The 25,052-nt window shown below is 48.1% G+C and overlaps 1 protein-coding gene across 1 annotated transcript in view; it reads left to right on the forward strand.

The window, feature by feature from the left end:
- The first annotated feature begins 14,699 nt into the window (after positions 1-14,699).
- The window catches only part of LOC122481038 (neuroblastoma breakpoint family member 6-like), a 30,100-nt gene continuing 19,747 nt past the window's right edge, over positions 14,700-25,052 (forward strand). The window contains 6 exon segments of the mRNA XM_043576010.1: positions 14,700-15,357; positions 16,519-16,605; positions 16,607-16,768; positions 20,535-20,582; positions 20,683-20,893; positions 23,149-23,245. Coding sequence (XP_043431945.1) covers positions 15,331-15,357; positions 16,519-16,605; positions 16,607-16,768; positions 20,535-20,582; positions 20,683-20,893; positions 23,149-23,245 — 632 coding nt within the window. The 5' untranslated portion in view covers positions 14,700-15,330.

The raw sequence follows: 25,052 nt of genomic DNA on the forward strand, positions 1-25,052 counted from the left end.
CAGGAGGGAAGAAGTGGGGTGAGGAAACAAGAGGGTGACAATGTGACAGGGAACAGAGATGGCAGTGGAGGGGTTGGGAGGGGAGCTAGAAGGACACTTATTGAGGACCTGAGTCCTACAAGTGGATGGGAAATCTGGAAGGTCAGAGCAGGTCAGGGATCACCTGCAGACTCTGAAGACACATGGAGATGGGTGTGGGCTGGGCTCTGTGGCTCTGACTGGTCAGTGTCCCCCTTACCTCCAAATTTGTCCTTGCCTTCTTCAGCACGTCATGTGTCCTGGTCACTGAAACAACAAAACAGCCCAAGAAAGCAGGGATCACCAGCTGGGCCCATACCTGCCTTGGGTGTGTGTTCTGAAGCGTATCCTTCTGGCCACTCAGCTCAGTGTCTCCTGCTGTCCCCACATGCCCCTCCCTCCACATCCACAATCACTGGTGGCACGGGAGGTTTGGGGATGTCACATCAGTGTGCCCCCTCCCTAAGTCTGTATGGTCACCGTCTATCCGCAGCACAAGTGGGTAGGCTGGAAGCCCCCCCACCCCAAATTCCTCTCCTGTCCCTCGGCTTGGGGGCACTCACACTGGCTGAAGATGAACCGCTCCATGGTCTCCTTCTGCTGGTTGGCGGTCTTCAGACGCTCAGCTGTGCTCTGAAGGAGATTCTCCTGTGCAGACAGTTTGGTTCTCAGTTCCAGAAGTTCCCTTTTCAGGGACTGTCCCTGAGGAAGAGAAACAGGCTCTCTGTCAGTGGTCAGAAGGCCTAAGCACCCCATGCTTTGTGGCTCTTGAAAATCGAAATTGGGATTCTATGATCTTCTCCATTATTTCTGGCCTGGGTTCCCTCCCTGAAAGCCTCTAAAACCCTCCAGCGGAGGCCCGCCTAGGGTGGTCTGGAACGGTAGGATTAGGAAGCCTCCCTGAAAACCTGGGAGCCCCACACAGAGGAGGCCTCCAGTCCTGTTGCTGAAGAGAACCTGACTCCGGGCAGTGCCAGAAGTCCTGGTGGTTGAACAAGAAAGAACCCACGTTTGGTGCTGATGTCATGTCTGGTACCCTGGCATCACAAGTATGACTTGCTAGTTGGGAATGTGACATCCAGAGAGAGAGGGCTGGCCTGAGACAGTCTGAGATTTTGTAGATATTTGTGCCAACTTCAAGATGGCAAAACACCCCCTCCCTTGGTGCTGGCATACTTAGGTCTCCTAAGGTGTCAGTGACATTAATCTGGCTTCAGAATCCCGGGGTGGGGGGCAGATGGAGAAACCTTCCTGTCCAAGGTCCCAGCAAGCAGATCCCAGGCCTCGGGTCTGAGGGCACCTGGCGGAGGTGGGGGGAGGGCTGACTCTCTGGGGCCTGGCCCAGGGATGCAGAGGTAAGCTGTGTGTTGGGATGCGGTAGGTGGCTTCTAGAGGCTGGTCCTCTCATGGTGATATTCTGTGGGGTGGCACAGGGACACGAATGTTGACACTTTCACATGCCCCTAAACTCTCAACTCAGCCAAGTTTAGAAAGTGAAAGAAAGCGAACACTCATGGGCCACCAGGGCTCTGCTGCGCGCCCTCTCCACAGCCTCCTCTTCCGTCTTCACAGGGGGAGGAAGGAGAAGGGATGTCGTCAGAGCTGTACTGCATGCAGCCAGCACAGATGACAGGTCTCCCTTGGGGACACTCCTCTGAGGAGCCTCGCACTGAAGCGAGAAGTGGCCGTTGTGAGTTCCCAGGCCAGCGTGGCGTTTAGAAGCAGGGTCACAAGGCCCTGTACTAACCGTGCCTGTTCTGGGCTGCAGGGCCGGGCCGAGGGCACCCTGGCTGATGGTGCTCTTTAGCCACGGGGCAGGCCCTCTGCCTTCTGCCCTCCTGCACCCAAGCGCTGTGGGCCTGGCGTGGGTGTCCTCGACTCCTCCCACTTTGTCCTCCTCAAGTGGCCTCATCGGCCAATAAGGCCACAGCTCCTCTTTAAAAAACAATGCCCTTAGCACTGGTGCAGTGCTTTTTAAGTACAAACGTTGAGGGTTTCCTTCTCCCAGTGTCTCACCCTGACTGTGGCTATTTTCTGTATTCCGTAAAAGTCTGTATTCAGAATCATTTTCCAACGTTGATTCTAAACTCTAGGAGCCACACCAATACAGACCCACAGGAACTGGATTTCTTCTCCTGCCCGAAACCAAAAAGCAACTACAAACCACACAAGGAGAGGGAATGCAGATTTCCGAGACCCTGGGCATCAGGGTTCGAGGACGGCGATCCCGGACACTTGGAAACACACAGGCGAGCCGAGCCCTACCGTGGCTCCAGTGTGCTGCCCCGAGAGACTTTCCAAGCAAGGAACCGGGAGAGGAGACTGAAGAGGAGCCCAGTGGACCTCGTGGGGTCGAGGACACGGAGCTGAGAGTCCACAGGACAGTGTAGAAGGGAGGACAGAGCTGCGGAAAGCCAACTAAGGAGAACTGCTGGGGCGCCCAAAGGGTGCAGCACAGTCCTGCTCTGTGCCTCCCTGGGAGCCATCTCCAGCAAGTCGGGGGCAATCCTGTGAGACGATTAGAGGGAATAGGGCCCGGTTCTCACAAAGGGGAAAGAATTGCTCATGAGGAGAGAGATCAATCCTTTGAACAGAGCCCAGAGCTGACCCAGATTGAGAACCACCAGAGAAGGACATGAACACACGTATTCTGATCGTAGGTGTGCCTGGGAAGCTCACTCAGTTGGGCTTCTGACTTCTACTCAGGCCACGATCTGGAGGTCTGTGAGTTCAAGCCTGACGACAGGCTCTGTGCTGACAGCTCAGAGCTGGGAGCCTGCTTCGGATCCTGTGTCTCCCTCTCTATCTGCCCCTCTCCTGTGCGTGCATATGCTCGCTCTCTCTCTTTCTCTCTCTCTCTGTCTCTCTGTCTCTCAAAAATAAATAATCATTACAAATGTGTTTTAAGTGATCATATTCCATCAGTTGAAAATGTTAAATAGATCATGGAAAACATAGAAAAGACCCTCTGTATCTTTAAGAGATGAAAATCATGGGGGTATCTGGGTGACTCAGTAGGTTAAGTGTCCAAGTCTTGTTTTGGCTCTGGTCATGATCTCATGGTTTCTTCACTGAGCCCCGCAACAGGCTCTGCACTGACAACTTGAGTCTGCTTTGACTTCCCTCTCTCCCTCTCTATTTTTCCCCAACCCCCCCCCCCGCCCCCACTTGCAGGTGCTCTCTCTCTCTCTCTCTCTCTGTCTCTCTCTCTCAAAATAAATAATTTTTTTTAAAGGAACTCTTAAAAAAAGAGAGAGAGACATGAAAACTACGATGTCGGAAAGGAAATGTAGTGTAAGAGATTGGAACAATTAGAAAATTCAGAGGAATGTCTATACTACCTAAAGCAATCTACACATTCAATGCAATCCCCATCCAAATACCACCAGCCATGGGGCACCTGGGTGGCTCGGTCGGTTGAGCATCCCACTTCGACTTGGGTCGTGATCTCGCAGTCCGTGAGTTTGAGCCCCGCGTCGGGCCCTGTGCTGACAGCTTGGAGCCTGGAACCTGCTTCGGATTCTGTGTCTCCCTGTCTCTCTGCCCCTCCCCCGCTCATGCTCTGTCTGTCTCACTCTGAAAAATGACTAAATGTTAAAATAAATAAATAAATAAATAAATAAATAAATAAATAAAAATACCACCAGCCTCTGTCACAGAGCTAGAATCAACAATGCTAAAATTTGTATCTAACCGCAAAAGCGCTTGAAGAGCTAACTCCATCCAGGAAAAGAAAAGCAAAACTGGGGGCATCACGATTCCAGATTCCGAGCTCTATTACACAGCTGTGGTCATCAAGTCAAGGTGGTAGTGGCACAACACACACACATAGACCAATGGCACAGAATAGAAAGCCCAGAAATGGACCCACAACGATATGGTCAACTCTTCTTCGACAAAGCAGGATGAATATCCAATGGAAAAAAGACAGTCGCTGCAACCAACGGTGTTGGGAAAACCGGACAGCAACATGCAGAAGAGCGAAGCTGGACCAATCTCTTGCTTGACACAGAAAGATAAATTCAAAATGGAAGAAAGACCTCAATGTAAGACAGGAAACCATCAGAACCCTAGAGGAGGACACAGGCAACAACCTGTTTGACATCGGCCAGAACAACTTCTTCCTGGACGCGTCGCCAGAGGCAAGGCAAACAGAAGCAAAGATGAGCTCCTGGCACTTCATCAAGATAAAGAGTCTCTGCACAGTGAAGGACACGATCGATGAAACTAACAGGCAGCCGAAGGAACGGAAGAAGAGATTTGAAAATGGCGAATCCGATAAAGGGTTAGTATCCAAAATCCGTAAAGAACTTATCAACCTCAACACCCAAAAAACAGAGAATCCAGTGAAGTGTGGACGGAAGACATGAACAGACAGTAATCCAAAGCAGACATCCAGCTGGCTAACAGACACGTGAAAAGATGTTCAGCATCACTCATCATCAGGGAAATACAAATCAAAACCATGATGAGATACCACCAGACATCTGTCAGAATGGGTAACATTAACAACACAAGAACCAACAGGTGTTGGTGAGGATGCAGAGAAAGGGGAACCCTCTGGCACTGCTGGTGGGAATGCAAACTGGTACAGCCAGTCCTGAGAACAGTATGGAAGTTGCTCAGAAAGTTGACAGTGGAGGTACCCGATGATCCAGCAATGGCACTACTGGATATTTACCCAAAGGATACTAAAGTACTGATTTGAAGGAGCACATCACCCCGATGTTTATATATAGCCGCGTTCTCAACAATAGCCAAACTATGGAGAGAGCCCAAATGTCCATGGACTGATGAATGGATCAGGAAGATGTGGTACATATATACAATCAAGTATTACTCAGCCCTCAGAAAGAATGAACTCTTGTCATTTGCAACACTGGGGATGGAACAAGAGTGTATTATTATGCTAAGTGAAGGAGGTCAGTCAAAGCAAAACAAACACCATAGGATTTCACCTGTATGTGGACTTTAAGAAAGAAAACAGGTGAACTTTGGGGGAGGGGGCAAGGGAGTGAGGGAAACAAATCATAAGAGACTCTTAGAGCTAGAGAACAAACTGAGGCTTGATGGAGGGAGGGGATGGGCTAGACAGGTGATGGGTACTAAGGAGGGCACTTGTTATCATGAGCACTGGGTGTTGTATGTAAGTGATGAATCACTGAATTCTACTCCTGAGACCAAGATTGCACTGTATGTTAACTACAAGAATTTAGATAAAAATTGGAAAAGGAAAAAACAAAAGTAAAAGCAGAGGGAAAGATTTTGATCGAATTGAATCTCTAGATCCCTTTGAGGAGTGTGGCCATATTAACTACATTCAGTCTTATGATACGTGAATACTGGAGGGGTTTTCCCCTTAGGTCTTCTTTAATTTCTTACAACAATGGTTTATACCTTTCAGTGCACAAGTCTTGTTTCTCCTAGAATCAGTGTATTCCTCAATAGTTTATTGTTTTGGGTGCAATTGTAACTGGAATTGTTCTCTCCATTTTGTTTTCAGATTGTTCATTGCCAGTGCATAGAAGCACACCCGATCTTTGTATATGTTGTACCCTGCAGCTTTCCAGAAGTAGTTCATTGACTCTGGTATTTGTGTGTGTGGATTATTTGAGAGTTTTCAACACATAGGACCATGTCGTCAGCACATAGAGACACAAGATGACCCTTGAACCCGGCGGGGTTAAGGGTGCTGACTCCCAAGGTCAGAACTCTGTGTATACCTCCTGACTCCTCCCAAACTTAGCTACTAACAGCCAACTGTTTACTGGAAGCCTTAGCGATAACGTCGTCGATCCACCTATATTTTGCAAGTTATACGTATCATACACTGGATACTTACAGTGAAGCAAGCTAGAGAAAAGAAAATGTTACTAAGCCAATTCTAAAGAAGACGGGGTGCCTGGGTGGCTCAGTCGGTTAAGTGTCAGACTCTTGATTTCGGCTCAGGTCATGGTTCATGAGTTTGAGCCCCGTGTCGGGCTCCACGCTGACAAGGGCCGCTGAGCCTGCTTGGGATTCTCTCTCTTCCTCTCCCTGCCCTTCCCCAGCTTGCGCTCTCTGTCTCTCGGTCTCTCTGTCAAAATAAGCAACTCAAACTTAAAAAAAAAAAAAAAGATAAGCTGGAAAGGAAAACTTAACCAGAAAGTGACAGAGGTCAAAATGGAGGTATTTAAGGCTACAACTGGGTCCTCTTTCAGTGATATTGAACACTTTTTCATATATTTATGAGTCATTTACTTGTCTTCTTTGACAAAATGTCTTCTCATGTCTTTTACTGACTTTAAAAACCCTGTTGTTTCTCTTTTTGGGGTTGGAAGAGTTCTTTGGCTCTTGCAAATACTATTCCTTCATTCCTCCAGTTCAATCTGAGGCTATTTTCTCCAGTCTGTGGCTTGTCTTTTCATTTCCTTATTGGTGTCTGTTGATGCAAAAGAGTTCTTTTTTTCCTTACACTGCTTTTTAATAAATGTTTATTTAGTTTTGAGACAGGGAGAGAAAGCACACCCACAAGAGTGGGGGAAGAGCAGAGAGAGAGGGAGATGGAAGATCCAAAGCAGACTCTGCCCTGAGAGGGGAGAGCCAGACGAGGGGCTCGATCCCACCAGCTGGGAGATCATGACCTGAGCCACAGTCAGACACTTAACTGACTGAGCCACCCAGGCTCCCCACAAAAGGGTTCTTAATTTTAAGCAACTTCAATTTCTTAATCTTTTTCTTTTATGTACTGACTGTCCTTTTGCTGTGGTGTCTTAGAACTGTTTGCTTAATGCAAATTTATGACAATTTTCTCCAAAATTCCTCTTGAAATTTTATTTTATCTCTTTTATTTAGGTTTGTGATCCATTTTGCATTAATTGCTGTATACGGTGTTGCTGAGAGAAAATCTGTCTAAAGGCCTAATATTTAAGGGAAATCATGGTAGACTTCTTTCTAAGTCAGCATAATGGTGGATAAACTTTGTTCCAACCTGAAGGGTGATTTTTGGCCCGCCAGGCACGCAGTGAGGAGAAGCATTTGCCATTAGTATTTCAATCAATGCTCTCACTCCCTGCATCCGAGCTGTTAAAACTCGTAATTCCTGCGTGTCTATGTTGATCTATAATCTTTTTGAACTTTTTGTGTTGTCTCTCCCGATCGGATGGGGGCCCCCAAAATGGGGCGAGGATTGTGTGGAAGGGGCAGAGCGGGTGTGAGAAGGTTCACCTGAGGCAGGACAAAGGGGATGGAAGTTGACTGAATACACTGCCGGGAACAGAGGGCAGGTCAGCACAGCAGAGACTGTCTGCAAGGAGGCAGTGGGGGGAAGGGGTAGGGCAAGAGGCACAGCCCCATGTGCCTCAAGAGGGATTTTCTCTCTTTTGGTAACCTTGCCTATAAGTGGCCCATTGGTTAGTGAAGGCCTGTGGATATTTTGAGGCGTGTCCCTGCATTCAGCCAGGTGGTCACTGTGGGCCCTTCTGCCTTGATGAAGTTTCCATTGCTCAAGCCTGTTGTCTGAAAGTGGCCTCGGCATTTTTCAGGAATGTACTTGTGACCTTGATTTGTGGCTCTCTGTGTAAAGCATAGGTAACCCTGTAAAAAGTGTTCATTCTCCGGAGCACTTTCTTCCCCCTGAGGATGGGGTTCCCCGGGCAGCTATCCTAATCCGGGTTTGAGTCAAACTCTGTCTTCTTCTTATATTAGAGTTCTTTCTGGTCAGTTGGCGTCGATAGTGTGATTTCAAGTAAAGTGCCACGGGGAGGCTTTGTCCTGATAGCTGTAAGAGAATTTAGCGGTAAGTTATGTTTAAGAGTTCATCTCCAGGCCAGGAAACGGAGACTTCATACCTCGGCACCTGTCAGTGATGGGCTAAATGCCCTGGGGTAGGGGAGGTGAGTGAGTTTTGGTGGCCGTACACCCCGTGTACTTTCAATCTTACAACACTGGGTAGCAAGCGGTCCTCCTCCAAGATGTCCCTAGAAACAAAAACACACCAAAAGCAGGAGAGGATTCCACACAAAGGATAAAGGGGGACCAGCAGGGACTCAGGAAACATATGCCTGAGGGATCAGAGCAGGTGGAAGGCATTTCACAGACTTGTAAACATTTTTGCCAAAAAGAAAATAGTGATGTGTGTGTGTATGTGTGTGTGTGTGTGTGTGCGCGCGCGTGCGCTCGCCTGTATGTTGTCTTGGAAATCATAAGGTGTTTAGATCAGGAACGTGTTGTTACTCCCCCTAAGGAAAGGAAAGGGAAATTATCTTGGGCCTTGCAGATCAAGAGCCATTCTGAGCCCTGAGAGAATCCTAAATGTTGCCTGACATTCTCCAAGATCAGTGCAGAGTCCCTATATATTTTAAGATTTGTTGACGGGGCACATGGGTGGCTCAGTTGGTTGAGCATCTGACTTCGACTCAGGTCATGATCTCACAGTTCATGAGTTCGAGCCCCACATCAGGCTCGCTGCTGTCAGCCTGTCAGATCCTCTGTCCCCTTCTCTTTGCCCCTCCCCTGCTCGTGCTGTCTCCAAAGAATAAAAAAAAAAAAAAAAAAGATTTGTTGTGTTTTGTATGTGCGGTCCGAGGTACAGTAGCAGACAAAAGTTGACACGCAGAGTACAGAAGTAGCCCAAGAAACAGAATATGACCTGGATATAGCACATTACTTACCACCCTCACTAGTCTCACTGAACATGGGAGTGGGCATTGGAAATACCTGGTATTTAAGGCAGGTTATGGGAAAACACTGAAGGTATGGGCTAACAGTTCAAATTATTATGTCCTTGGATTATATTCGTTGGAAAGTGAGGACTCTGCTGAAAAGTTTTGTTGGCTCTGCAGGTGGAAAGGAGACACTAAGGGAGAATGAAATTATACAACTCATTATTATTTGTTTAATGTTTATTTCTTTATTTAGAGATAGCATGAGAGCAAGCAAGTGGGAGAAGGGCAGAGAGAGAGAGAGAGAGAGAGAGAGAGAGAGAGAGAGACAGGGAGAGAGAATCCTAAACAGTCTCTGGGCTGTCAGCACAGAGCCTAATGTAGCGCTTGATCTCACGAACCATGAGATGATGACCTGAGCCAAGACCAAGAGTCCAATACTCAACCGACTGAGCCACCCAGGCGCCCCTCAATCTAACTTTGATAAATATCTTTCACACTTCACATAGGTTTTCTGTCATTTTCTGTGATGCCATGGTCCCTTGCCGACGTCTAAACATATTTGCACCAAGAGGTTGATATCAAAATAAAATACAGGGGCACCTGGGTGGCTTAGTAGATTGAGTGTCCCACTCTTCATTTTGGCTCAGGTCATGATCCCATGGTCATGGATTGAGCCCCATGTCAGGCTCCACATTGAGTGTGGAGTCTGCTTAAGATTCTCTCCCTCTGCCCCTCTCCCCTACCTGCAGGCGCTCTCTCTCTCTCTCTCTCTCTCTCTCTCTCTCTCTCCAAAGAAAAAAACAAATGCACACACAAAAACATGAAACCCGTATGACTAAATTTGACAGTACTTATTCATAATGGTACTTTAGGCTTGTTTACTAGTACATGTAGCCCAATTATGGCTGACTCTGAAGGCAGCCCCATTCTAGCCGGGTGCACACTACTCCTTGGCCTCACCTCTAGGTTAAGCAGTACCTCTGAACTGGCACCATCACTGGGGGAAGGATGTTCGTCCAACAGGTAATAAAAGGAAATGGGACAGGGTAGTAAAAAGAAAAAGAACACATGCTCCTAAGTGGAATGATTCCACAGAGGACCATGTTCTTTCTTAGGATAATATACATATTATTGAAATATGAAATCTGGTACTGACTAATGAGCAATGCTAGGAGATATCACTGTACCTTTGCTCGGAGAAAGAAACTTGAATTCCTGCTGATGTATAAGCTGTGCCTAAAAACCCCACCTAGACACTTTCTTAAAAATGTTTATTTATTGAGTGGGGTGTTCAAATCCCCCACTAGTATCGTATTACTGTTTATTATTCCTTTTAGCTCTGTTAGTTTTTGCTTTGTATATTTAGGCACTTAGATATTGGAGGAATAAATATCTACAGTTGGCATACAAAATGTTTATTTATTTTGGTATAGAGAGAGGGGGGCAGAGAGAGAAGGAGAGAGAATCCCAAAAAGGCTCTGCACTGTCAGGGCGGGGCCCAACACAGGGCTGGATCCCATGATCCATGAGATCATGACCTGAGCCAAAATCAAGAGTAAGAGGCCTAACCAGCTGAGCCACCCAGGAGCCCCTCCACCTACACAATCGGGGACTAGAAGAGAAACTGTGTTCCTTCTACTTGTTATCATCTCCTTTGGTGAGGCAGGCCTGGAAAAAGAAACATGCCCCAGTCAAGTTTCCTTGTAAGCATCTGGTGAGAAACCTGTTGACAAAGATAGTAATGGTGGTTCCTATTGGGAGAGGTCTTCCCTGTGGCATGCTGAGAGCAGGATGTATGTGGTGTGTGGAGAACTCTTCAGGGAATCAAACGGAGACTCTGTGGATTTGTGAGGCCTGATTCCTTGCAACCTGTCACATGAGTTATGTACGTATCAGCACGGGAGATGGCCCTAAACAGCTTCATGCTGTATAAGTGACGACCTCGTACACCAGACACCACATGTGGTCGACTCAGGCCAGAACACGTCCTAATGTGGGAAAAGGGTTCTGGCAGATAGTGTTCCTGGCCTCAGACTTGCTGTTGCATTGCTTGTGCCTCCCAAGTTTATCCTCAAAACTGTGAGTAAAACTTCATAGGACGTAAAGTGTACCATCCTGGTGGGCTGACGATGCAGCAGCCTTTATGGCCAAACATGTTGGTAACATGGCTTTCATGACATGTGGGTAGAATTAACCCAGCAGATAAGAAGTCCAACAAAGCAATTGTATCTTGAAAACATACGGCCACTTTTGAATACCTACAGGACCATACATAGAAACCCAGCCTGTGTCGCCTGGGCACAACCTTGTATTCTTCACAATGTACATTCACGGTCTCTAGGCTGCAGGCCTGCCCCTGTGCACACACACACACATGCACGCGTGCCCACATACACACACACACACACACACACACACACGCGCGCGCGCGCTCACGCATGTCCATCTACCCAGACTTGCAAGCACATCGGGTAGCAGTCCTAGAGTATCAGGTCCTAGAGTCTGTGAGCAACAGAAGCCTAAACAGCAGCCACTGTCAAGCCTCATCCATAGGAGACAGGCCCCTTTACATGGGTTCCTTGGCTGCCACACCAATCGGAATGATGCTCCCCCACACCTCTCCCTGCCCATCCCACCCTCCTGGCCAATGGCCTGCTGGCCTACCAGGCAGGAAGTGATGTCATTACCCTCTAGGTTCAGGCCCAGTGTGGATTCTAAGGCCTCAGGCCTTGGATGCTCCGTGGTTATGAAACCGGTGTAGAAAAATAGCTCTTGAAAATGAAAACGTCAATAGTAGGAATAAGAACAACAACAAAAAGATTCGCCAAATATATGCCACGGATATATTCTAGAAGTCAGCCAAAATATTAAGGGAACAAAATGAAGAAAGACCCAGAAGGTGTGTCTGGTAAGCACAGATACAAGGAGCGGGATTTCTGGGGGAAAAAGAGATGTCATGTGAGTCTCCTACTCGCCGGGGGGGGAGGGGGGGAACGAGTGGAGACCAGCACCCCACAGTGTCGTGGGAGGAGAAAGGAAGGGAAGGGCCAGGCACCCATGTGAAGGAGACCAGATGGAAGGAACCCGCCAAGTCCTCCTTGTGCTTTACCAAGACCGCCAGGCGCCGAACCGAGTCCGGCTTTTGCTACACAACACGGACAAACGCATTCCGAACAGCATACGTTTCAGTTGGATTGGGTGAGGACGTCTTGCTATTGACTAATTACTGAAAGAAATGTAGCATCTCCTGAACGTGGCATGGGAGAGTCCTGCGACGTTGTAGCCAACAGAAGATTTTGTGATGCTCTGATGTCACATAGCTGTAGATACGGCAACACGGTTTTTGGGCTCGATGTCTTCTTTTTGATTGTTTGTTTTGAAATTCATTTTTAGTAATCTCTACACCCAATCCGGGCTCGAACTTACAACCCTGAGATCAAGAGTCATGGGCTTACCAACGGAGCCAGCCAGCAGCCTCGTGGGCTCAATATCTTCTGAGGTGATGGAGTTAGACAAGGCAGAAGAGCCCAGAGTGGCAACTTGGGGCTAGAGAGGCCAGGGAGAGGATCAGCGCCTGCCTTTGGTTGGGTCAACACCCAGCTCCTTCATCTGCAACTGAAGGCTTGGAGCTTCAAGCTCAGCTAGGAATACTAGGTTTTAAGTGATCCCAGGCCCTGGGAAGCTACACGTGTGCTACACATTCTCTCTTAACTAGCTTCTTTCTTAACCTTATCCTTAATCTCTATCTTAAATCAGATGTGGAGAAAAACATCCTGCCTGAGCGCCTAAGTTTCATGTTAGTTACCAAAGGGGTTTGGTAGGGAGAGTCTTTTATTTTCTTTTAGTTTTTAAGATAAAAATCAGGTCTGGAGCCCCAGAGCCTAGGCATCTCCCAGACAATGTAACCTTTCTTCCTGAGGCTGGGTGTTTACAGCTGCTCATTCCTGGAAGGCTGGTGTTAATTCCTTTAAGGCAGATTGCCAGGAAGACACCTCTCACTAAAGAGGTTGGGATTTTTATTGCTTGCAGCCAGAAAGAACACACCCCAAGGTCTCAATGAGAGGATCTATTATAGGATTTGGACTTTGGTTGGTTGATGTGGGTGGGGGCTGATGGAAGTAAGCAGGGTTTGTTCTATAGTGAAGCCTATTAGCACTGGACATTCTATGCTTATAGCATTTCCTTATGAAAAGAAGATGTTTGGGACGTTGTAAATTTCACTGTGACCTTGCTGTTGTCTGGCCTGAACAATATTGTGAGGTAGCCTTGTTTTGTCTCGTTTTATCAAGGTCTCAAAGCAGTCTTATCTGAGGTTGGTATTCTGTATCTCACATCCTCTCTTTCCAGCATGAGAACAACACAGTCAAGCCGGGAGTGCAGAGTTCAGGGCATTGGGGGCTGGCCTTGTTCTTTCTCCCTGGACATCCGTAACATAGAGAACAAGAAAAGAGAGCGCTCTGGCCTCACAAGCTGTAGGTGCAAACCTGGTGGCAAAAGTGTGACATTGACGAAGTCTCTTGAATCGTTCTGTGGCTCCATTTCTCATTTCCAAATGGGTCCAAAGGAATTGTTCCTACGTGGGTTGTCCCAGGTGTTAAACTGATAGAGTAGGCAGCTAGACGGGAGCTGGAGGCAAGGGTGGTGGTAGAGAGTGGTTGTGGTTTCCCGCCTCCCGGGACTAGAAGAGTGGGGACACGGCACGTGCTCTACTTTCTAGCTTGTGTCCTACAATGCCCGATGGCCTCATCATAAAATATTGACCCTGTGGTTTTGATCCCCTGGGAGGGGAAGATGACCATGACAGTTCCAGCAACAACCTCGTAGAGCCAAAAACTGCCCCTCCTGACCGATAGGACAAGTTCCTTAGATGATTGGAAACAGCTTCAGTTGGAGACCGCACCAGCTATGACCCATAACCTCTGCAAACAGAAGAAGAAAAGACAGCCCTAACCCTGGTGCTGTTGCCCCTCTGGGCCTGTCTGCATTCCCATCTTGAGAATGTGCTGTCCTTCATCTACTGCCCTACTGTCCTTCCACGGGCTGGTAGCATACTTTTGCTTTTATTTTCATTTTATATTTTAAGTAGGCGCACCGCCAACGTGGGGCTTGAGCTTCCAACCCCGAGATCAAGAGTCGCATGGTTTACCGACTGAGCCAGCCGGGTACCCCGTCACTGTCTTCATTCGGGCACGGATCCTCATGTCAGTCGTTCACGGGGAATCTAAGCACTGAGCTCTCCATTCACACAGTGCAGAATCTCCCACTGGTAACATCTGGTGCCGTGATTCAGATTGCTTAAGGTAAGATAGTCCTCGCCCTCCTGCTGCTAGAGGACTTCTGTCAGAGGAATTTCTCAGATGCCTGCTCTCTCATTCTCCTTGCAGGTTGGCTACCCCTGTGTGCTGCATGATCTCACATTTTCTGATCCAATAGTCTCGTGGTTCATGCTGATTTCTCTACCTTACAGTATACATTTTTCTCTTATTATACATGCGATAAACATGCTCCAAGAGATACTGAAATCATCCACTGAAGCATATGTTACATGTGGTCAAGCTGGTTTTGGAATCTGGGCCTGCTTGTCTTTTTTTTTTTTTTTTTAATTTTTTTTCAACGTTTATTTATTTTTGGGACAGAGAGAGACAGAGCATGAACGGGGGAGGGGCAGAGAGAGAGGGAGACACAGAATCAGAAACAGGCTCCAGGCTCTGAGCCATCAGCCCAGAGCCCGACGCGGGGCTCGAACTCACGGACCGCGAGATCGTGACCTGGCTGAAGTCGGACGCTTAACCGACTGCGCCACCCAGGCGCCCCTGGGCCTGCTTGTCTTAAAGCTGTGCTTTTATCGCTTCAGCAAAGACCCTGGATAGCGTTTGTTTGGAACTGTGGTTGGGACTAGAGATCGGTAAAAGGCAGTTGCTCCTGATAACTGTTATTTATCTGCTTGACAAATATTTACTGAACGTTTTCCCTGGCAGGCTCTTAATGGAGGCGCTACGGAGACGGGATGAACAGGGCAGGCAGAGCGCCTGCTGTCAGGAAGATGATTTTCCAGCCCAGGAGATCGGTGTCTTATAGATAACCACATCAATACATTTTAATTTCTGCTGTGATGAATTTTACTTAATTGTTGAGTTCCTTGGGCCCATTGTGTCAGGCAGGCTTGAAAATCAACTGAGTATAAACTACAGGACTGTAGAAGTGTGACAAGGAAGTGTCCCAGGAAAGGTCCTTGCGACATTTTTGTTTTAACGGGGGGCGGGGGAGGGGGTACTGATGTTTGATCAGTGTCCTCTGACATTCAGATGTGGGTTCCTGGAGGGTGTGATAGGAGAGTCCAAGGGAAGCTTGAGGCCAAGACACCTGTTGGTGTGTGTGCTGCCATCAAGCGATGAGGGAGTTTGGGAAAATCTCCTCATCTCTCTGGGCCTCAGTTTCATCGTCTGCAACATAAGGTTGTTATTCAACTTCTCCAAAGTCCCTGGCCGCTCAGTCTCTCTGAGAGCACGAGGGACAGAGGTGCCTGTTAAACGTGTCCTGGGGACTGCGGCTGAGACCTGACTTGGTCCCTTGTCTGTGTGTCTCCTGCAGGAGCCCGACTGAGCCCACACTGGAAACAGAGGACCGAGGGAGCCGATGGAAGACAGAAAATCAGCAGGTGTGGAGCATGAGAATAACCCGGAGAAGGACAAAGGTAATGGTGGAACGGTGGTTGCCCAAGGACCTGAGAATACGGGCAAGTTGAGCTCAGAACAATCTGGAGAAACTGAGGAATGCGTACAATAGCATCCAACCCTGCAAGGAGCAGCCTAGGGTGAGAGGTGAGGACTGGGGGTGTAACGCACTCCACAGTGAACGGTGCATCTGCCAAGGAGCCCCACAGGACGGACGGGGGTTGGTTTGCACTGCCGGGAAGCACCGTTTCTAAGGGTAGGATGGTGTGACCACGAGGCTCTGCCCCAGTCCCCGAGCTTCGACGTTGGAGCTGCCCTGACAGTGGATGGCCTCCAAGGAAGTGTGGGTTTGGAGGGATCAATGACGTTTGGATCAGATTTGGAGATGTCCATTCTTACCACAAATCGTTTTGCCCTATGGCCAGGAGGGGCCAGGGCAGGGGACCCTTGCATCTGAAGTCGTAATAGTAATAATATTCTTCTGAATTTCTGGTCAGGAATGTGGAAGTCTTTACACATAATATCTGTTGACCAGTGATTGTCTTGACTATTGGTTGAGTGCTTCATTTTCCTGAGGCTGTGTTCAGAACTTGGAAATCAATACGATTTCCCGAGGAGGACAAAGCAGTGGGAGAACGATGCAAACACAATGTGGTAGCTCTCATACACTGGGATGTTGTGTTGTGACAGAGCAGAGGATTGGAGTGGGGGTCCAGGCCCAGGACATCTCTTCCCAATGACAGAGTGAACCATTGAGAGGAATCCGCAAGGAGAACCCCATCTTCATCAGAGCTCACCACAGGGCAGTGTCCTGGGACATGGAGAAGGTAGGGCAGGTTCCTCTCTGAGGGAGGGGATTCGCTACCTGTTGGGAGAAAGCAGGGGACCCCTGAGTGGACATTTGTGACTGGAATGGAGTTGAGATGGTCAGAGATTGGCAGCAACTTGTATTTGATCAGTGAAAGGAAGTCCCTGAGGGCCTCCTCAGTGCTTGGCTCGGTGCTAGGAACCCCGAATACAGTGGTGAGTAACACATTCTCCCAACTGTCCTGGGGATCTCAGTCTGGTAAACAGGAAGTCATGAGAAGTGTAGTGGTGGTGGGTTCCTTGGAGGAAATGGCCAAAGCTGCCTGGCGATGACCTTGGTGATTGTCCTGGTCTGCCTGTGTGTTTGCCAACAGCTGGGTGACCTGCCTTGGCCCAATAGCCCTGGAGCCTCAGCCAGATTTCAGCCTTTTAGGACACAACTGACACCCGGGGTGCATGGTGGCTCCAACCAGTCAACACTGCCAAGGTGTCCAGAGGAAACGGCTGGCATCTGTAGCTACTACCCACTATGTCTTGGCCAGCTGGAGAAACAGAGGCAACTTCACTAAATCTCATAGGGTCATCCTCTCCATAATGACCAGTGATGATCTGTCTTCCTCTCTGGTAAGTTAAATGCTTTCTGGTCTTCCGTATTCTCTCACCACATAAAAACTAATATAAATATTGGCCAAATTTTAGAACAAGGAATTCACGTACAAAGGGAGTAGAGCAACTTCCAAGCTTCAGTGAGAACATACAGAAGCTGTTACAACTGAATAATAATAGGATACATCACTCCGAAATTGCGTAAAAGATGTGTATGGCCATTCTGGAACAGGCACTTGAGTCATCCACCATTCTTCTTCTTTTTAAAATCACTGTGATAATTCAAGATCCTTTCCATTTCCATATGAAGTGTTGGATCAGCTTAGAAATGTTTCCTAGCATGTCTGCTGGAATTTTGATTGGCCTTGTATCAGATCTGTAGATCAATTTGGGAAGAATTGACATGTAAACCATATTGAGGTCTTCCAGTCCACAGCAAATTTTACCTCTCCATGTGTTTAGTTCATTAATTTCTCAAGGTAATGCTGTGTAGTGTTCAGTGTACTGTTCTGACACGTATTTTGTGTGATAAGACAGTGCAAGAAGAGAATTGGTCAAGAGTCTTTTATTGTTATGTATTCTGAGAGGGCTATAGAGAGCAAGCAGGCAAGGGTCAGAGAGAGAGGGAGACAGAATCCCAAGCAGGCTCCACACAGTGAGCACAAACCCTGAAGTGGGGCTCGATCTCAGGAACTGTGGGAGCATGACCAGAACCAAAATCACCAGTCAGACACTTAACCAGCTGAGCGACCCAGGCGCTCCTGGTCAAAAGTCTCGAGGAAGAAATACCTCACAAAACACGATGTACAAATGGCCACAAAGCACTTGAAAAGATGGTCCACTTGAAACCACTTAAAGTTGAAGAAAAACCAAAATGGCTTCCCTGATGTTTCCGCAGTGTTCGATTTTAAACTAAGTAACCTTTTTCTTGTCTTCTGCAAAGCTCCCCTCCTCCCTTCTTAGCCTTGTGTATCAGGAAGCAGGTACACCCCAGGACATGAGGAAGGAGGGTAGCAGCATGTACACAGTTGCTGTCACTACTGGCCACACCTTGATTTTCCCAATAAGACCCCCAACCCCTTCCTCCAGGGGGCAGGAGCTGGCAGTTTTTGAAGGCCTTAGCCTGCTGTCGTCCTCTTTGCCTGGGAAAGCAAGAAAGCTGTTAGTGTTCCTCCTTATCTCAGACTCTGTCTTTGTGGTATCTTTTGGCTCCAAAGCACGGAGGTCAGTTTTCCAGAACACACTCAGTCATCAGGAGCAACACAAGTTAATGCTTCCGTGAGTTAGCATTACACGTCCATCGCCATGGGCTAAAATGAAGAAGACCGGAAATATATGTGGTGGGGATGTGAAGTCACTAGAAGTTTCCAACACTTGTGGGAATGAAAACTGGTCCAGTCCCGTAGAGAGGCTGAACCATAGTTAAACATTGACCACTCACACGAACACCCATTTCACTTCTAAGTATTTACACAATATGTCCACACACCGATCTGTACATGAAAAGTCCCCATCGCTTTCTTCACAGTGGCTAAAGCCTGGAGACCACACAGAGGTCACTAGTAGGTGACTGTATAAATCGACAGGATGTAGCCATTCGGAGGAATACTACTTAGCGATAAAAAAGCACGAACTGGCGATACGCGCAGTAATATGGATGGATTTCAGGATCCTTATGCTGCACCAAGGAATGTAGGCACCAAAGCGTTCCACCTACCTAGAGTTGTTAAAAAATGCAAACCCACCTGTAGGGTCAGCGGTTGCCTGGGGCTGAGGCGGAGACAGTGATGGACTGCAAAGGGCCACAAGGGAAGTTGTGAGCTGGAAGAAATGCCGTGTCTTGATGGTAGCTGGACTTTGATTTTGCTGTGCATTGAATTGTACGCCTTATTTACTTTTTTAATGTTTATTTATTTATTCTGAGATTGAGCAGGGAAAGGGTAGAGAGAGAGGGAGAGCAAGACAATCCCAAGCAGGTTCCACACTGTCAGCACAGCACCCGATGTGTGGGCTTGAATCACTAGCCGTGAGATCATGACCTGAGCCAAAGTCCAGAGAGTCAGATGCCTAACTAACTGGGCCACCCATACCCCGCATGGTACACTTTAATGTACCATGGAACACTTTAATGTACCAATGGAAGTTTTTCCATTTCTTTCTGCCCTCTTCAGTGTCTTTCGTAAGGGTTCTCTAGTTTTCAGAGTGCAGATCTTTTACGTCTTTGGTGGGTTCATTCCTAAGTATCTTACGGTTTTAGGTGCAATTGTACATGGTTTCAGCTCCTCAAATTCTCTTTCTGCTGCTTCATTATTGATGTGTGGGAACGCAAGAGATTTCTGTATGTTGATTTTGTGTCCTGGGACTTTACTGAATTCGTGTATCAGTTCTAGCAATGACGTGGATGGAGCGAGAGTGTGTTATGCGAAGTGAAGTCAGTCAGCCAGAGAAGGACACATATCATATGATGTCACTCATCTGTGGAGTTTAAGAAACTCAATAGATGAACAATGGGGGGTTGGTAAAGAGAGAGGCAAACCATGAAACAGACTCTTAAGTATAGAGAGCAAACTGAGGGTTTGTTAACCTCCGTTCTGTTAAATATGAGGGTAGGCCAAATGAACGTAATCAAATAGCCTCAAGTTTATAGATGTTTCCAAAGTAGGTGGTCACTACATGTATTCAAGGACATACGTATAAATTAACATTTTGACAGTTGGAAAGAGATCTTGTGAGAGACACATGAAATCCGTAAGTGACAAGCATGAACTATGGTTGTTTAGTGACATTATAAAAACAACAAAAAAAGCAACTCACACGTAGAGAAGGAGTCGAGGATATAGGGATATCCAACATCAGTTTAATGGAAAGCCAACATGGTGCCCCAAGAGGGGATAAGGAAGCCTCATAACACAGGAAAACAGCCAGAAGAACAGTGAGAGTCGGGACAAAACATTTTTCTCAAGTAAATATTTATTCACTTAGTATTATACTCTGCCTCATGTCTTACACTTTTTAATGGATAGAGGACAAACTAGAGAGACCCAGAGAAGAACATCATGACAGTCGAAGACTTTGGAATCTTTCACTCACTGGAAAAGCCTGAAGGTCTGTTTGACCTTAAAGAGAAGTGGGGTGGCTTCATGACAGCCCTTTAGTAAAACCTGGGAAACTATTTCTGCCTTGATGTTTTTATGCACACACAAGAATGAACAGTGAGAACGATGCTGAGATGTGTTTGGAAAGAGATGGGGTCTGTGGCACCTGGGTGGCTCATTGGGTTGAGTGTCTGATTCTTGATTTTGGCTCAGGTCGTGATCTCACGGTTCATGAGATCAAGCCTCCCGTACGGTACTGTGCAGATAGTACAGAGTCTGCTTGGGATTCTCCTTCTCTCCCTCTCCCTCCACCCCGTCCCGCTCACGTGCTCGTGCTTTCTCTCAAAATAAATAAATAAACTTAAAACAGAGACAGACAGAGAGAGAGATGGGATCTGTGGTATTAGCACAAGGGTAGACAACTACTGAGAGTGGCCGCTGAGGGGTGGTCCCCATCAGTGGTGACCTTCAGGGGAGACTAGGCAGCCTTGGGTATCCGCGTAGCCTTGGCACCTGGTAGGCAGTGGCTCCCAAGGTTCCATGACACCCCCCGCGTTCCAATTCTGTTATGGCAACTACAGACCGTCACGTGGCGTGCCGGGTGCTCGGTCTGTCATTCCGGTTGGAGTCTGAGCTACAGGCAGTGCCTTGGGCTCTCGACTCTGGCATCTCGAACCTTCTTTTTGTAGCTGCTGAGTCTCCAGTGCTGTGCGGTGTTGTTCAAGTTGTTCCCAATAGTAAGTAAAGAATTCCTGTATCCTCGCCCCTCAGTCCTGATTGAACCTACTGGATTTCACTTGTTTTTAACCCGTCATGTGTTTGGTTTCTTCTCCCCAGTCCCCAGCTCTACCTCTTCTGCCACACGTCACCATGGCAGCACCTCTTGACCCGGTGTCTGATCCAGGGACAGAAATGAGCCTCCTGGAACTCAACCAGGAGCTTCAATCCAAGCTGGAAGCAAGCCAGCAGGACTTCCGAGACCTCAGAGAGAAATTCCTTGTATCCCAAGCTACTGCCTACTCCCTGGCCAACCAGCTGCAGAAATATAGTAAGTCCTACAAGGCCAGGGTCACCAAAGTGATGACTGTCTGTATTCCTGGAGACAGGAATTGGCTTTGTGTGGAGAGAAAACGAAAGCCCTCTCCGGACTTTGTCTTCTCTATTTCCATCGTCACGATAAATTCCATTGTGACCACAATCCAGGAAAAGTAGCAGTGGGTATTTCTTAATGTATGTTTGTTGGTTTTGAGAGAGACAGCGTTAGTCGGGGTGGAGCAGAGAGAGTGGGAGATAGAGGATCCCAAGCAGGCTCGGTGCTGTCAGCACAGAGGCTGACGTGGGGCTCGATCTCAGGAATGTGAGATCATGATCTGAGCCAAAATCAAGAGTTGGGCGCTGAACAGACTAAAGCTCCCGGGCGACCCAGTGGAAGTGGGTGTCTTACTCTCATTTCGCTAAGGATGGGAAGAATGGGGAAAACGAGACTAGCAGTTTCTCCAGGTTGGTTTGCAGTGCTGTATAGGGCGGGGTTAGAGTTAACTTTCTAGTGATTGATTCCTGACGCAGACCCGGAAATGCCTGGTCCTCTCAGGATCCTCTGTGTGTGTGTGTGTCACATCCTGCATCACCGCTGGCCTTCGTGCATCGGACTCATGAACTCCATGACGTCACACTTCTCTGAGGTTCCATTGGCAAAGCAGCGAGCTGGCTCACTGGGGAAACTTGCTGATGGTGCACACGGGGCGCGGGTGGGGACCAGGGGACACGGCCAGCTTGCAAGGAGCTGGAAGATGGGTCTGCTTTCCCTGAAACTGCGGTATCCACGAGCGATGCCGTCCAGACAGTGACTCCCCTGATGAGAGGGAAGCCGTGCTTCGTGGGCACAGGCTCTGCTTCCTGAGTCCTCGGTAGCCATTGACACCCTGTGGCGAGGTAGAGGGCATTTCAAGGCCCATCAGACAATCTGCGCTCCCTCCTGTGTCTCTCCCTGAGCTGGGGAACCTTCAAGGATGCAGGATGGCCAGCAGGGCCAGGCCTGGGCCAGGAGTCAAGTGGCCCGGTGGGAATGAGGGTGAGCGGGGGAGACCACAGCCCCGGTGACCGCCCAAGCCAGTGTGTGGAGCTGGCCCTCCCCCACAGTCAGCCTGGAATGGGGAGGCCCGCTGCCTGTTCATTCAGAGGGGGCTGCCATGGCGGGAGGAATCCTGAGTTAGGGGCACGTGTGCAGCGGGGCAATGGGAAGGAATCCTGACGACTCTGAGCCCGAACTGTTGCCGTTTCCTTACCAAGAGTTTTCCATGAAACAAGGGGAGGTGGGATTACAAATGACTGATGGGGAGAAAAGTAATGTTGGAAGCGGCTCTTTAGCAAGGTGGAGAGATGATGAGCTTTGGGGAAAGGACAAGCAGAGTTTTCTTTGCGTCTTTCCTGATAACCATGACACAAGTGCGGGAAACCACTTGTGAAGACGAAGAAGGAAGACATCACCCAGGAGCTTGGGGTGGAGGGAACACAGTATGGCTCTGGGCCAGTCTTCCTGTGCTCCCCCCCATGCTGCCCTGCCCCGATTTCTGTGCCTCACATTCCTCCTCTGTGATCCTGCTGCTGTCATAGTAGCTGCTGCTTTGAGTGGAGGGGACGGGCAGGGAGAGAGGGACACAGGATCCGAGAAGTGGGCTCTGCGCTGAGAGCAGTGAGCCTGCTGCGGGGGCTTGCCCTCACGAACCACGAGGTCATGCCCCGAGCCCAAGTCGAAGCTCGCCTGACTGAGCCACTCAGGCGCCCCACCCCGTCTGCTGCTTCCGACACCACAAGCTTTGTTAGTGTTTGGCCGTATCGCTTTCAGGTCCTTCCGGTTTTACGCACCATAGTGCACACAAGAGTATGCGGGTGAACTTTTTGCCTTTGAGATATGTGCTCATTATCCAACTCAAGGGAACCATGAGTCAGTCCTGTGGTCCTAAGGGCCTCACTTCATGTCCCTGCTTAGTGTCCTACCTGAGATGCTGCAAGCTCGGGTGAGTGGCCGTGATCAGGGTGAGTGTCAGGGGATGTGGATTCTGATTCTGCCAAATACCAGTCATTCACCTTGTCTAGTTCCTGTCCACGCTTGGAGCTGCTCTTCCCTCAGCTCTAAAACAGGGAGGTATCAAATACCGTGTAGCTGGGGGGCTGAGGAATGAGATGCTCAGAGCCCGATGCTGGGCTTACATTGTCCTGGGGTACACCCCGCCCCCTCCCTGGAGGCCGCGAGCACAGCGGCCCGTGTAGCTTGTCCACTGAGGCCGGTGTCTGTGTTCTCAGAGTGTGAAGAGTTGAAAGACATCATCGAATCCGTGCTGGGGGAGACGCTGCAGTGTAAGCAGGGGAAGTTGGCAGAGACCTTGACCGAGAAGCTCAGGTAAGGAGGGCTCCGTGGCTGGTGGGAGGCCGTAGGCATCTCTGACTCCTGTCAGCGACAGGTCTGGGCCAGGAGAAGGGCAGAAACTTGCCTGGCACACAGGTGCACACACACATCTGTCAAACAGTGAAGACAGCAGTATCTGGTGTATTGCGGACTCCAATTATTCGGGGCCTCGCTCAATGTTTGTGTTTTTTTTTTTTATTTATTTAAATCCAAATGAGTTCGCATATAGTGTATAAATGGTTTCCGGAGGAGATTTTAGGGTATCATCTCTTACAAATGACACCCGGTGCTCATCCCGAAAACTGCCCCCCTAATGCCCATCTCCCATGTAGCCCATCTCCCACCCAAAACCCCTCCAGCAAGTCTCAGGTTATTCTTTGCATTTAAATGTCTCTAATGGTTTGCTTCTGTCTCTGTTTTTATCTTAATTTTCCTTCCTTTCCCCTGGTGCATCTGCTTTGTGTCTTAAATTCCACATATGAGTGAAATCATGTGATCTTTATCTTTCTCTGATTGACTTATTCGGCTTAGCATAATACACTCTAGTTCCATCCACAGTGTTGCAAAGGGCAGATCCATTCTTTTTCATCACCAAGTAATGTTCCGTTGTATCAATTCACGTACCATGTCTTCTCAATCCATTCATCCGTCGATGGACATCTGGGCTCTTTCCATCCTTTGGCTATTGTTGATAACAGTACTGTAACATTGGGGTGCAGGTGCCCCTTCGAATCAGCATTTCTGAATCCTTTGGATAACTACCTAGTAGTGCCATTGCCGGGTTGTAGGGTAGCTCTTCTCTTAATTTTTTGAGGAACCTCCGCACTGTTTTCCAGAGTGGCTGCACCAGTTTGCATTTCTACCAGCAAAAGTGCCAAAGTGGTCCCCTTTCTCTGCATCCTCACCATCTGTTATTCATTTTAGCCATTCTGACAGATAGGAGTGGTATCTCATTGTGGTTTTACTTTCCTTTTCCCTGATGATGAATGATGTGGAGCAAGTTTTCATGTGTCTGTTACCACCTGGATGTCTTCTTTGGAGAAGTGTCTGTTTCTGTCTCTTGGCCATTTCTTCACGGGATCATTTGCTTGTTGGGTGTTGAGTTTTGAGTTTGATCAAGGTTGTTTCATAGATTTTGAATACTAGCTCTTTATCCGATATGTTGTTTATAAATATTTTCTCCCATTGCTTCGATTGCCTTTGAGCTTGTTGTTTGTTGAAGCTTTTTATCTTGATGAGATCCCAGTGGTTCACGTTTGCCTCAGGAGACATGTGTAGTAAGAGGTTGCTGCGGCCGAGGTCAAAGAGGTTGCCACCTGTCTTCTCCTCCAGGATTTTGATGGTGTCCTGTCCTACATTTAAGTCTTTCATCCATTTTGAGTTTATTTTTGTGTACGGTGTAAGAACGTTCTCCAGGTTCATTCTTCCACACGTCTCTGTCCAGTTTTGCCAACCCCATTTGCCGAAGAGACCGTCTTTTTTCCATTGGATAATCTTTCATGTGTTGTCGAAGCTTATTTGGCCATACATTTGTGGGTCCATTTCTGAGTTCTCTCTTCTGTCCCCTTGTTCTATGTGTCTGTATTTGTGCTGATACCATACTGTCTTGATGAATCCAGCTTCATAATGTGGCTTGAAGTCCAGAAATGTTAGGATTCCTTGTTCTAGCTCCGTGAAGAATGCTGGTGTTCTTTTGATAGGAATTGCATTGAGTCTGTAGATTGCTTTGGGTAGTATTGAGATTAAAAACATTTTTTTTTAGTATTTCTTTTATCTTGGGAGACAGAGAGACAGAGTACAA

This window comes from Prionailurus bengalensis, chromosome C1, assembly GCF_016509475.1.
Source record: "Prionailurus bengalensis isolate Pbe53 chromosome C1, Fcat_Pben_1.1_paternal_pri, whole genome shotgun sequence".
Taxonomy (NCBI): Eukaryota; Metazoa; Chordata; class Mammalia; order Carnivora; family Felidae; genus Prionailurus; species Prionailurus bengalensis.